This window comes from Thermobia domestica, chromosome 11 (genome assembly GCF_964235325.1).
Source record: "Thermobia domestica chromosome 11, izTheDome1.hap1.1, whole genome shotgun sequence".
Classification (NCBI taxonomy): domain Eukaryota; kingdom Metazoa; phylum Arthropoda; class Insecta; order Zygentoma; family Lepismatidae; genus Thermobia; species Thermobia domestica.
Window position 1 is genome coordinate 255,974,698 of NC_137464.1, and position 14,622 is coordinate 255,989,319.

A 14,622-nucleotide genomic window follows, 5' to 3' on the forward strand; every position below is an offset into this window, starting at 1 on the left:
TTATAATTCGGTTCTGAGCAGAATGATGTTTCATGATTGGTTGGAATTCTCAACACTTACAGGTATAAACAGGCACGTATTTAGGAATTCGTTTAGGAGGGAAGGGTTCCTCTGTCATCTTCCTGGAGGCGTATGTAGTAGAAATTTCGCTAATTTTGAAAGGAGACGAAAGAACCAGAGTTGTCGTGGGTCAATAAAAAGTTCCATAATTCTTTCGATTTTAATGTGTAAAATATTGAGTGTATAGTTGTATTAGACCTGTATAAAAACAATTGGTATAAATGAACTGTTTCTGGGAACAAATAAAATCTTAATTACTTAAAATGTCATATTCTATAAATGATCTTTCATTTGAAGTTACAAAGCTGAACCATAATATTATCAAATTTATGAGACGCAAATTGGCCTGTATTAAGGATTGGCTACCAGGAGAACCATAGGGACCAGTAATATTAATTATAACCCTCGAAATAAATTGGTAATTTATTAGTTTTCGGCAATGACGATGCAAGACAGGGGCAAGGGGGAAGGCGCCAACTGCCTGGGGTATCATCCGCTCCTCCAGACATAGTGTATTATAATGTAGATTAAAGAATATAAAGACAATTATAATCCGTGTATAAAAAAAACTCTCTCCCAACAACTTACCCCTTCCGAAAAAAATTAAAGCTGGTTGTCAGTGTGGGAACACATGAAATGAAATCCTTTTCCAAAGTCATAATGTGTCCTGTAATATGTTACTGGCTACTGAAAGCGTGAGCTATACCGTTTACGTAGCCAGTTCCCATTTATAAACAGAGAAAATGAAAGAACTGAACAGCCAGATCTTAAAGCAAACTGAATTCAAATGTTGGGCTGCGAATTTACATACATTTCCTGAAATGTTTCACGGTCTTTCACTGAACTCTTTTCTACATTTGAGGATCCATTTTTTACAGCTTCTATCTCTACAGCAGAGACTTATTAATTAGGTCTTTTGAATCCATTTGACTTCGAATAACTCTATATTTTACCAGGGGTGCAATCTGAAACTGTTGACCTACCCTGTATCCCTCCAGGGGAGTATGACTATCACCAGAGAACACCTGCTCCTCTGTTAAGTTTCAGCATGAGAACATGTTACTCCCAAGGGCTGGTAATTGACCTCTCAAAATTGTCCCTTTTCATGAGTTGTTGAGTTGTTTACTTATATTTTTCCATCTAAAGTTTGGTTCATCATTATCGTCATAGGTATTCTGCCATCATTAGCAGGTCACTTGCCGCAACTAAGAAGCTTCCATGCTCCACGGTCTTCCGCTGACCTCTTCGTATTCACGTACGATTTCTCTGTTTTGATATCATCCATTAATTGTAGTTTCCTTCACTCCTTCCCTCTCTTTGCTGCCACCATACCCTCTAGCACATCCCTCATGATACAGTTCCGTTTAGTCAATGTTCCAACCAGTTTCTCTTCTTATATCTAAAATTGTTCTTTCCCCCACCAATCATTTCGGGCATCTTAATTGGGTTGATCCATCAATATCTTGGTAAGGGGCATATATGGCATACCGAATTTTGCAAATTTTGTTGTCTTTTCAGGTTCATACCTATGTTAAAATTTTTAGTTGTTTCACCTATGTGCGATCCCTTGAATGATTTACCTATGGTTTTTAGATCTGAGCGTAAAATTGAAACTAGGAACATCGATTGATGTACAGTCTATAAACTCATGAGCCATATACTAGTAATAAAGCCATGGGTGAGGGTGATAGAAGCAAGATTGAGGGAAGAGATCGAAATAACAGCGAACCAATTTGGGTTTCATGCCAGAACGTTCGGAACAGTGGAACAAATGTTCGCACTTAGAATGCTAATGGAAAAGTGCACAGAATAAAAGAAGGATCACCATATGATTTTCATCGATTTAGAGAAAGCAAACGATAGAGTGCACACCGGGTCTAATTTGGTGGACACTGAAGAAAGAATCCGTCTTGAACATATATATATGTATATAATTCAAGATATGTCTGATGGATGTCGGACAGGAGTGAGGAGCGCGTATGGAACAACGGAAGAGTTCACATTTGAAGTGGGACTCCAACATGTATGGACTAGTCCATATCTTCTTACAGTTGTGATGGATGAGATTATAAAGGATATCCAAGTTTTAGCACTTCGGATTATGCTATTTGCTGACGACATTGTGCTGATTAGTAAGAGTAAGGGAGTACTCAAGACAAGTTAGTTACACCTGGAGAAGAGCGTTCGAGAGCAAAGTGCTTAGAATCAATAAAACTAAGATAGAATATCTGCATTGCCCAAACCACAAAAATGAAATCGGAAGTAAAGAATACGCCTGGACGAAGAAGAAGGAGAAGAGAAATTCAGACTAAGAAATTCAGTGCTTGGGATCAACAATACAGGAGAATACAGGAATATAATGGAAACAACAGAATTAGCAGTTTGAACAAAATAGAGAGAAATGTCAGGAGTCTTGTGAACTGTAGGGTACTAATACTTAAAAAAAGAAACATTTGCAAAACAGTAGTGAGACCTGCCAGATTATACGAAGTAGAATGTTGAACGATGTAGAAGAGAGAGAGGAAAATAAGTTGTATGTTGCTGAGAGGAAGATGTAGAGTGACGCGGGAGTGAGAAATGAAGTGATTCAAGTAACAGTAAAAGTGAGACGAGTAATGGAAAAACTGCAAGAAAATAGACTTCGATGGTATGGGCATGTGGTAAGGGGACTTTTGAAATACATAGCTGATCTATAGAACTGAATGGGAAACGAGAATTGGATGGTAAGAGGACCTTTGAAATACATAGCTGATCGAGTGGATGCTATAGAACTGAATGGGAAACGAGACTTCAATGGTATAGGCATGTGGTAAGGGGACCTTTGAAATACGAGTTATGTACATAGCTGACCGAGTGGATGCTATAGAACTGAATGGGAAACGAGCGCGAGGTGAACCAAAGAGGAAGTACATTGAGTGTGTGAGTGTGTATGTGAAGGAAGATAAGGTGCAATGTGGTATCACAGTGGATACAAGACAAAAAAAAGAAAAAGTGGAAGACAGCGATCCTAAAGTTGACACCAGCTAATTAGTTAAAAGTATGGAAAGAGAAGACATTTTTTATATTAGAGGGAGCAGAACAGAGACAAGTTGCAGAGCATTGAAACGAGAGAAAGAAGACACAAGTTATGTTATTACATTTTCACTTTGAGCTGAACTCTTCTGTACTATTTACTGTATAGTTAATTAATTACCATAAACTTTTTTTTTTGAGAATTTTCAGAATTGCTGTTGAGGCATGCAGACAAGTGACGCCAAGCAAATTGTGGAAGTAAGGCAAGTAAAGAGACACTCGTAAAAATGAAATGAATTTTTTGAGTTTTACGTCCCATTATTATGCCGGCTAGGCTAAAGGAGACGGTGATGATGAGAAATGAATGAAATGGTGGAATGAAGAAAATGGGAGGAAACGAGAGAGCCCCGAGGAAACACACGCACACGGTGTTTGTCCACCACAAAGTTCACTTGGCAGGAGCAGGGTTTGAACCCGGGACCCCATGCACAAGAGGTGAACGCTCTACCACTGCGCCACCGCGGCCCCTTAAAGACACTCGATCAACAAATCTAAAATAAATGGAAATTGTACGAGAAAGTCCACCAATTCTCCAATCGAGAATGAAATGGCCAATGTACAATCAGAATCAATATTAAGTAGGAGCTATTATTTCTTATACTTCCAACCTTTACTTAATATTGTTTCTGACTGTACAACGCTGAAAGAGAAAAGTAGCCAACCAAGATGGCTGAAACAATTCCCAAAATGGCTGCTATGTCTTTACTCGTTTAACTTACATTTACTCTGACAAAATCAAGCGTCCTGTAGTATTCTAATTGGCATATTGAAGTTGCAACATTTAAAGTAGCATACGAATGTCAATATAGGATACATATTTATTATACAATAAATAATTTTTATTATATATTATTTACAAAATAAATTACAAAGTGATAGGTAGATAAGTTCCAGCAGTTACTGCACCAGAAGTGGTTATATTACAATCCATAATAGTTTGTGTAGAAGTTACTGTATCATAAGTGATTATGATACATTCTCAAATAGTTTCTGCTTTAAAATACACCCTTCTCTATAAGTTGGACACCTGTCTAAATTGGCTACTTTTGGATGGAACCAAAGGGGCTCAACGTAGAAATTTTCAATATATATAATGTATAAATAAGAGTTTGTATGTTTATCGCCAAAACAACGCCCTATGATTGACAACAAATTTGCACATGTTTCCTGCAAATTTACAGAAAACAACTTATATGGAGTATGTTTAGTACAAGGGGTCCAGAAGCACGTAAAAAACACAAAATTTACAGGAGAAATGAATGATGCAAGTACTTAGACGTAACATAACGTAACCTAACATAAACTAAGCTAAGCTAACCTGAACTAACCTAAACTAACCTAATATTGCTAGAAATAAGCAAAATTCTATCATCTTTTGGAAAATTATACGGGGCCCCTACACTAATATAACATAAACTACACTAGCCTAACCTAACCTAACCTACCCTAAACTAACCGAATGTGAACAGAAATGATCAAAATTGTAACATTTTTTAGAGAAAAGAGCTGGACCCCTTCTGCTAAACATAGGCCATATATATATATATATATATATATATATATATATATATATATATATATATATATATAGAGAGAGAGAGAGAGAGAGAGATTTAAAAAATCGCACTGCACAGTTTTAACAACTTATAGACCTACTTACCTGAGGTCCGAGATTGGCGAGTGCAGCATACGCAATAGCTTGTGGCATCAACGTCAGCCCAACAGTGATACCAGCTACTAAATCAGACACAGCATCATCTAACGAATAGCGAGGTAACCATGATAATATGGGAATGCGTCTTAGCAGTAATCTCTTGTTACAAGTTTTGGAGAGGCAGTCTTTGGAAGTGAGTATCATGACCTAATAAATAAAGATTATATTATATTATAACGCACGTTTATATTTATAACAAAACTATTACATTATATGGAGGCTGATACAATTCTATGGGGCGTATCCGGAAAGTAAGTTTCCCTAGAGCGGTAAGCACGAAGGAGACACAGTGACCTTGGAACATTTATTACCACAGATACAGTACAGATGGTACTACTTTTCAACACATTCACCAACGGAATTCTGATATTTATCGCATAGTGGAATCAAGTTTTGTATTCTCATGTAAAAGTTTGCTGCCTGAGTGTACAACTAGCACGAGTTGCTTCAGCACTCATCTAGCACACAACTATTTGAGACTCACGTGTGTCGTGACAATTTTCGTGCAACTAGGACCGGGAATTGCGGCCATTTCTTGTGGCAGAGGACCTTAAAACATGGTGCGGCACTGCATTCTTAAAAATATATATATATATATCGCTTCACGATACCTGACCTCAGCCAGTTCCCACAGATTTTCCGAACTCTGTTAGACGAATTTGTCACGACACACACGTGGGTTTCAAGACATTGTGTGCTAGGTGGGCCCTGAAGGAACTTGCACTGGTTCCACACCATTCCATCACTCTGATTTTTCGACATAAAATTTGATCCCACGGTATGACAAGTGTCTGAATTCCGATGGTGGATACGTTGAAAATAGTGCCATCTGTAATGTATCTGTGGCAATAAGTGTTACAAGATCGCTGTATATTCTTTATGTTTACCATCCTAAGGAAACATACTTTCTGGACATGCCTTCTATATAGATGCCTATGTTAATGTCCACGTTTATTAAACTAAACTGTGTTCAAGAAACATATATACTGAAATAACGCTTGTTAAAGTGTATTTTTCAAATGAAAATAAGAAAACAAACGGAATCGATATCAGTGCCAATACTACCAGGTAACTGATTCAGCGATTGGAGTGCGCATATTCTCGAGAGATCGATACATTGAATCACTCAAGCATGAGTGCGTGTTCGAAGTGTAATACTTGATCTCAAGGCAAGAACCATCGAAATGTGCTCTGAGTGTTTAAAATGTAACCGTTTGAAATGTGTAAGTTTAAGTGAGAGCGATGTGGGACATAAGAATTCTATAATGAAAGTCCACAGCCAACAGGATATCCAACCATTGGGGATTTTCACAAATCATTATCGGAACTATAAAAAGGAGTTTCACAATCTGCATGAATCAAGTACAGAAACTGAATGAGACTTGGGTAACTTATAAAACATGAAAAACTTGATGAGAATGCTGAATTAAAGAAAATCAGTGAGTCAAGTTAAGTGAATGTTAACAACAAATTGAACAGCTGAAGGGAGAAAATCTGCAATAAAGAAATGACCTGAATGAAACGTGTCTCCAACTGGAAGAACTTAAACAAGATAGGCGTCGTAATACTATTGAAATATATGGGAATGCTGAACAAAACAATGAAAATGTTTGTAATAATGTAAAGGATGTAGGTCGTGCATTAGACGTCAAAAATTCAAACGAGCAAATGGATGCATGTCTTAGGCTTAAAAATTACCAAATCATTTAGAAGAGGGAATCATTGTGTAGTTTGTAAGGAGGGCAGATATGGACGAAATATTTCGGAAATTCAGGCCAAGAGAAACCTAAATATAATTGACATAGGTTTGATTGTAAATCTCTCTCTCTCTCTCTCCTTTTGTATATATATATATCAAAGTCTGACATTTTTTTTATAAAATGAATATTTGTTGGGACAAGAAGAGGCAAGAAGGAAAGGGGGTATGCATATCTATGGAAAGACAATACAGGGAGTATAAAACTAAAGAAGCGTGATGGGGATAGAAGTATTACTGTATTTAGATCAACTGATGATATTACCAAATATAAGTAGATTAGGAGTGTTGATGATATTTCAATTTCAATACATTATCAGAATATACGTGGATTGAATACAAAACGTGGATTGATTGAATCTGTATACCACTAGCAGTAACTGTTATATCATAGTTCTTTCTGAAACGTAGTTACATGATGGTCTATATGCTTGTGAACTTTTCGATACAAATTATAGGGTCTTCTCAATTCATTATTTAGCCTTCTGTGTTCTTTGGTGTACATGTTTTTCGCCCTTCTTCTTTCCTTCATCTTCTTAAGCATCGCTTGAGTTATTCATGATTTTCTTGGTGCTCGCTGCCAATGTCGCTGTGGAGTGTGTCTAGTAGAATCTATTTAACTTTTCCCCATCTATTTCCTATGTTACCAACCATATCGCCCAATGTAAAGATTTTTTCAATCACTTCTTTCACATTACTTTCCACATTTCTTGGTCACTCTTTTCCATTTCTGCTTCCATTTTTCTTCGTTGACTGTAAACAGGTTTGCACTTCCGCTACTAGGAGATTATGATCCTAATCAATGTCTGCTTCGGGTAGTGTCTTCACGTCTCGTACACTATTCCTGAAACATTGCTTGACAAGAATGTAATCGATTTAGTAGCGTTTCTTATTTCCTGTAGTTTGCCAAGTGTACAGCTTGTTTCTTCTTTTCTTAAACTACCTATTTGTCACCAGCATATCATATTGCCTACAGTAAGGGATAAATATTTGTCCTCAAGCATTTCTTCTCTCTAGTCCAAATGGTCCTACTATCTTATTCGTAGCTCCTACTCCCTTTACTATGGCGTTAACCCTCTCCCTCCTGATGCAATATCTCTCTAATCTTTTTAAATATTACTTCTACTTCATTGTCGTCAAGGTCGGTTATTGGAATATACATTTGTATTATCACTGAAGCGATGCTTTTGCACTTAATTTTACAAACATCAAGCCGTCACTGCAGTTTTTCCAATTTTGTTACGATTCCAGGATTATTACGATTATTTTGCTACTTCATTCTTCATTGCTATTGCGACACCTTCGCAGTCTTAGCACTACCCGAATAGAATATTGTATAATTTCTCTATACTATCTCAATTTTTCCTGACCATCTCACTTCATTCAAGCTCACTATATTCACTTTACATTTATCAATTTCCACTTTCAAATTTTCAAGTTTACGCTCACGTCATAAAGTTCGTATGTTCCAGATTCCTATGTGTATTTTCTCCTCTGATGATTCTTCCGAGAGTAGTCCCCAACTGAAGATCCGAACGGGACTATTTCACCTCCAGAATGTTTTACTTAAGGAAGAACCATCATTATATATTTATCTTCTCCCTCGACCTTCCTGGAAAAAATGTGGATTTATTTCCATTTCCTTTCCACTCACTATCGTTGATCACCTTGTAGTTCATCCACCTTTTAGGACAATTTCCCCTCCTAAGGACAAGAAGGCATCCTCAGTACTACCACTTCTCCGCCCTCCGAGGATGCAGTTTGCATCTCGTAGAGTTGAATCTGTATCCCGGGAGTCAGTCGGTCCCCATCTTCTTAGCCACCTAAAACACTGCCCACTTTCTCCCGTGATGAAGTGTAGTTGGAATTTTTCCTTCGTTTAGGGTGAGACTTGAAAGCATTAACAAAACATCTCCAGTATTTTTAGAAAGCCGTTTAATCATTTCCCAATAATTACACTTGAGAGGCTTCAGGAAGCTCAAAAATGATTTCTCCGATTTCTATATTTTGAACAGAGTTTCTTATAGAAGATATCCGATTGGGTTTGAATATAACAGGTTGTTGGAAAGGCTGACAAAATATTCTCTTATAAATTGGTTGTTAATGACTTTGATAATAGCGACTTGTATGAAAAACAGGATACAATACACATCATCATCATCATAAGTATTCTGCTCTTATTGGCAGGTTACTTGCCGCAGCTGAGAAGCTTCCATGCTCCTGCTCCACGGTCCTCTGCTAACCTCTTCGTCTTCACGTACGATTTTTCTGTTTTGATCGTCCATTAATTGGAGTCCCCTTCGCCCCTCACTCTTTTTCCTGCCACCATACCCTCTAGGACGTCCCTCATGATACAATTTCTTCTTCTAGGCAATGTCCCAACCAGTTTCTCTTCCTCTTCTTAATAATATCTAAATATGTTCTTTTCTCTTCCACCATTTCTAACATCCTCTCATTCCTTTTCAGCTTCACCCAACTAATTCTTTCTATTCTTCTCCACACCAACATTTTGAAGGCTTCCAGTCGTTTTTCATCACTGTTACGTAATGTCCATGTTTCCGCCCCATATAGTACAACACTCCTCACGAAGCATTTTATGGGGTCTTTTTCTGAACTCTTTATTTAAGGTCCCATAAAACACTTTTCTTCCTACTAAAGACTTCTTTCGCCATTCCTATCTTTGCTTTTATTTTACGTTTGCACTTCATGTCAATACTAAGAATACTACCCAGATATCGAGAACTATTCACTTGTTCTATTTTCTCCCCTCCCACTTTTATATTTGACCCAGACCGCTTCGTTCCAATCACCATGGCTTTTGTCTTTCTAACATTTATTTTCATCCCATATTCTTCAAAGCCCTTCCTCAGGCTTTTTAACATTTTATTGATTTTCTTTGCAGATTCTGTAACAAGCACCATATCGTGTGCTAATCTTATGCATATAATCATTCTACCTTCTACCGAAATACCGTTATCATCATGTAGACTCTTTTTCACTATCTCTTCTAGATATATATTAAATGGGATACAATGCTAGAAAAGCTAATTTAAGGTCAAGACCACTTATCTTAAATATAAAAAATCGCCTGTACCAAGAATGTGTTCCACTCAAAATAAAACATCATGTAATTACAAGGATATGGATTTCAGTCCCCCATCTGATAAATATCTCCACTTACTTAAGCAAGTACATAAAGATTGTACTTACGCTTTGTAACACTCGGAGCTATTTATTGTATGTTACGTATGTATTAATACGCAGAGATGTTAATAGTCATGTTTTTTAAACTTTATTTTCGGCTCTATTTTATATGTCTTAACGATATGTGCATTTCAATGTAAACCATCTTTAAATAGAGTGATTTTTTCTCTGTTGGAGGTAGAGTTTAAATAAATAAATAAATAAATAAAGAGTATTCCGATGTTCCGGTGGTTCGATGTTGGGTCCAGTTTACACATGAAGATAGCAACATAAGATGTGAAGGTTTCGGTCAACCACAATAGACCACAATTTGTCATTTGATCATTGAATTGTGGTTGAAGCATTACGTAGCCCTATGATGTCTGCGCCTTTCATCCGGACACAACTAGTGAACTCTCTACAACACCCTGTGCATTATCGTACCGTGTCTCTACGACTGGAACCAGCTCGATTGATGATGCACCGATCTCCTTAGTAAGTTACCATTAAGAACTGTGCAGAAAGGACAGTATGTGGAATAGTGTCGTACTAAGGCAGCATGGAATCCTCATGAGTGACAATGGATCGTGTTCAGAGATGAGTCTCAATTCTGCATTACGACAGATGACCATCGCGTACATGTGTAGCAGCGCGGGAGAGAAAGGTTACAATCAACTTATATTGTGAAACGGCACACTGGCATTACGTCTGGCATCGTGCTACAGTACCACTGGCACCATGTGATTTTCAGTCACTTCCCGTAGGAATTCGTGAAAATTTGACGACACAACGATACGTGGGTGAGATTCTGCGTCCGCATGTGTTAATCATCCTGCGAGTGCATGCTAATACAATCTTTCAACAAGGCAACACTCAGCCAAATGTGTCACGAGTGTCTGTAGACTGTCCATGTCATGTTGATGTTTTTCCCTGGCCAGTGACATCAACACAGCTCTTCGTAATAGAACATGTTTGGGACAAGTTCGGTCACAAACTCCGCGCCACTGGCGATCTACAAGATCTCAGGATACAGTGACACCAGCTATAGACTGACTTGTTTCAACCAACAATAAGCCTCTACGACTTACTTCCAGACAGCATTAACGCATGTATCCGTCCCGCAGGGGATGCTATAACTTAATGATGTGCAACACGCGTTATGCTCGTATAAGCAAATACGTTGTAGGATTGAACTGATAGTGTAACCATTAGAATAAAGTGAATGGTCTTGCAAGTAATATAACTAACTAACTAACTCTATGGCCTATGGAACCCGGAGGTTCAATGCCGCTTTCACAAAAGCTCTCCACTGACTTCTATCCTTAGCCAATTGGATCCAGTTTCTACTCTGTATTCTTATATCTGCGAGATCCATCTTAATATTGTCCTCCCATCTGCGCCTAGGTCTTCCTAATGGTCGTTTTCCGATTGGTCTTTCAGTTAAGACTTTGAAAGCGTTTCTACATCCTTCCATTCTAGCTACATCACCTGCCAACCTAAGACTCCTAGACTTAACGACCCTAACAATGTTGGGTAAACCATATAAATTATGTAGTTCCTCGTTATGAAGTTTTCGCCATTCTCCATTCTCGTTCCTCTTGGGTCAGAATATTCGTCTCAGGATCTTGTTCTCAAATACTTTCAGTCTATGTTCTTTCATCAGCCTAAGCGACATGTTTCACAACCATACAGAACAACAGGCATGATTATCGTTTTGTATATTTTAAGCTTCCGATTCCTCTACAGAATTCGCGACGACAAGAGATTTTGAACCGAATAGTAACACAAATTCCCTGATTTTAGTCGACATTTAATTTCTTCGTGAATGTGATTTTCGTCTGTTAATATTGATCCTAGATATTTGAAATTACTCACTTTATCAAAAGTATTATTTAATATTTTAACGCATCCACAATTTACCGTATTACGGTCTCGACGCACTTCCATGTATTTAGTTTTCTCAGCATTTACTTCTAAACCCATGTCCCTGCAAGCGTTTAACAAGATCTCTGCATTTCTTTCTATTGTTCTCCTATCATCCCCTATTAAATTTACATCATCAGCATATGCCATAACCTGGTGAATACCGTTCAACTCTAGGCCCTGGTTGCTATCTTTGATTTTCCTTATAGCGTATTCCAGAACAAAGTTAAATAATAATGGCGATAAAAGCATCTCCTATTTTCAGACCATTTTCGACGTGAAAGCTCGTAGCCAAAAGCTTTCCTACCTGGACTTTACTTTGGGATTCATTCAAGCATATCTTAATTAATCTAATTAGCTTTCTCGGTATTCCAAGTTCTATAATGTTTCTCTCCTAACCGAGTCGGACACCTTTCTAAAATCAATAAATAGTTGATGTACCGGGGTATTGTATTCCCCCTTTTTTTCGAGTATTTGGCGAATGGTAAATATTTGGTCGATAGTTGATCGATTTCGTCTAAATCCGCACTGATAATCTCCAATAATTTCATCTGCGTAGGGGGTCAATCTTGCTAATAGAATATTTAAAAGGATTTCATAGGATGTTGACAGAAGAGCTTCGATAATTATTACAGTCAGATTTGTTGTCTTTCTTATGAATTGGAACAATAATTGATTCTTTCTACTCTTGTGGCAATGCTTCCTTGTTCCAGATAAGGAGAATGAGTTTCTGTATCTTGTTCCACAATTTTTCGCCACCAGCTAAAATTAACTCAGCCGGAATTCCATCTACACCCGGAGATTTGTGTTTCTTTAATATCTTTATAGCGGTTTCTACTTCTATTTGGTTGGGTTCCGGAATATACTGTTCTGCGGTGTGTATCTCTTTTTCTCATTAGTTTTTGGCTGCGTGTTCAGCAAATCGTCAAAGAAATCTTTCCATCTATTTAAGATGCTATCCGTATCAGTGAGAACTGCATCGTTAGCTTTCTTTAATATATAAGCACGAGGTTGATAGCCTTTCTTAATTTCGCTGATCCCCTTATACATGTCCCGAATGTTTTTATTTTTACTATTATCTTCAAGTTCCTTAATTTTAGCTTTCAAAAAATCGCGTTTCTTTGTTCTAAAAGTTTTGAAAGTTTCCCGCCTGATATCTGCGAAATTTTGTGTATTTATTTCATTCGAATTTTGTAGCCAGCGTAATTTTGCCTGTTTTCTCTTCTCTGCTAGTTTAATGCATTCATGGTCGAACCATGGTTTGTTCCTACGTATTTCCGTGTGTCCCAATTTTTCTTTTGCTGAAATTTTAATGCTATCTCTAATTGCAATCCAAGTATCCTGAACACTATTGCACTCCGAATCTTCTAAAACTGAGAATCTATTCGAAACTTCAATTTGGTATTCCTTTCTTACCTGGCTCTCTTCTAATTTCTTTAAATTAAATCTCTCCGTTTTCGGACATAGAATATTACCTTTATTCAACGATAATCTCTCTCGTATTATCGTTGTTACCAGGTAGTGATCAGTGTCACAATCAGACCCTCTAAACGATCGGATCAATTATGCTAGATTGCCTTCTTCTATCTGCTAAAACGTGGTCAATTTGATTATGTGTTTTTTTTCGTCTGGTGATGTCCAAGTGTATTTATGAAGGTCGTGATGTGGGAATTTTGTACTCTTCACGATTAAGTTTTTGGATGTTGCAAAGTTCACGAGTCTAACACCGTTGTCATTACTTTCCCTATGCAGACTTTCGTTCCCTATAATCGGTTTGAAAATATCCTCTCGTCCTACCTTAGCACTGAAATCCCCTAATAGAATTTTCATATGGTATCGCGGGAGTTGGTCAAATATCCGTTCCACTTCTTCGTAAAAACTGTATTTTATATCGTCATCCTTATCTTCAGTTGGGGCATGTACATTTAAAACAATAATATCACACCACCATCCCTTAAGAGTAATAAAAGAAAGTCTGTGAGTAACAAATTCAACCCGTTTAATTGCTGTTAATACTCGTTTGTGAACGAAAAACCCTGTTCCTAACTGGTGATTTTTATTTCCTTCCCCGTAAAAGAACGTAAAATTTTCGGAATTCACAGATCCATTTCCTTCCCACCTAACTTCCTGAACTCCTACTAGGTCCATCCTGTATTTCTCTAACTCACTCGTTACGGATTTTAACGCGTCTGCCCTATAAAGACTTCTAATACTCCATGTTCCAAATCTCATGTCCATTTTCTTTTGCTGAGGTCGTGCCAAGTTATCAGTCCTTGTCCGAGGCTTTTGTGAATATTTCTGAACAAGTCTTGCAAGTAATATAATTCGGAGAAATGAATGAAACTATTTAATAGGGACACAATATCTTCACAAGGAATTTCAATGGTTAAATAGTTTAACGGTTAGTTCCATCGCCCAATGTATGGAAGTTCTATGTTTGATTCTCTTGTCGTTTGGATTCCAGATCAAGCTATAGGTTCATGCGAATTCATGAACCTATAGCTTGATCTGGAATCCAAACGACAAGAGAATCAAACATAGAACTTCCATACATTGGGCGATGGAACTAACCGTTAAACTATTTAACCATTGAAATTCCTTGTGAAGATATTGTGTCCCTATTAAATAGTTTCATTCATTTCTCCGAATTATATTACTTGCAAGACTTGTTCAGAAATATTCACAAAAGCCTCGGACAAGGACTGATAACTTGGCACGACCTCAGCAAAAGAAAATGGACATGAGATTTGGAACATGGAGTATTAGAAGTCTTTATAGGGCAGACGCGTTAAAATCCGTAACGAGTGAGTAACGGGTGACTGGCTAACGCGAGTTCTTTCTGTGCATGAAATTCTCTGTTTGCTTTCCGTATTTTTCACGGACACAAACCGGAGTAGTAGTTCGGATTCCACAC

At 37.5% G+C, this 14,622-nt stretch overlaps 1 protein-coding gene across 2 annotated transcripts in view; it reads right to left on the reverse strand.

The window, feature by feature from the left end:
- Window positions 1–14,622, reverse strand: part of LOC145664959 (sodium-independent sulfate anion transporter-like) — a 398,697-nt gene that overhangs the window by 91,004 nt on the left and 293,071 nt on the right. For both annotated transcript variants that reach the window (XM_081732100.1, XM_081732101.1), the window contains exon 2: window positions 4,793–4,993. In XM_081732100.1, coding sequence (XP_081588226.1) covers window positions 4,793–4,990 — 198 coding nt within the window. In that variant the 5' untranslated portion in view covers window positions 4,991–4,993. The remainder of the gene's footprint in view (window positions 1–4,792; window positions 4,994–14,622) is intronic.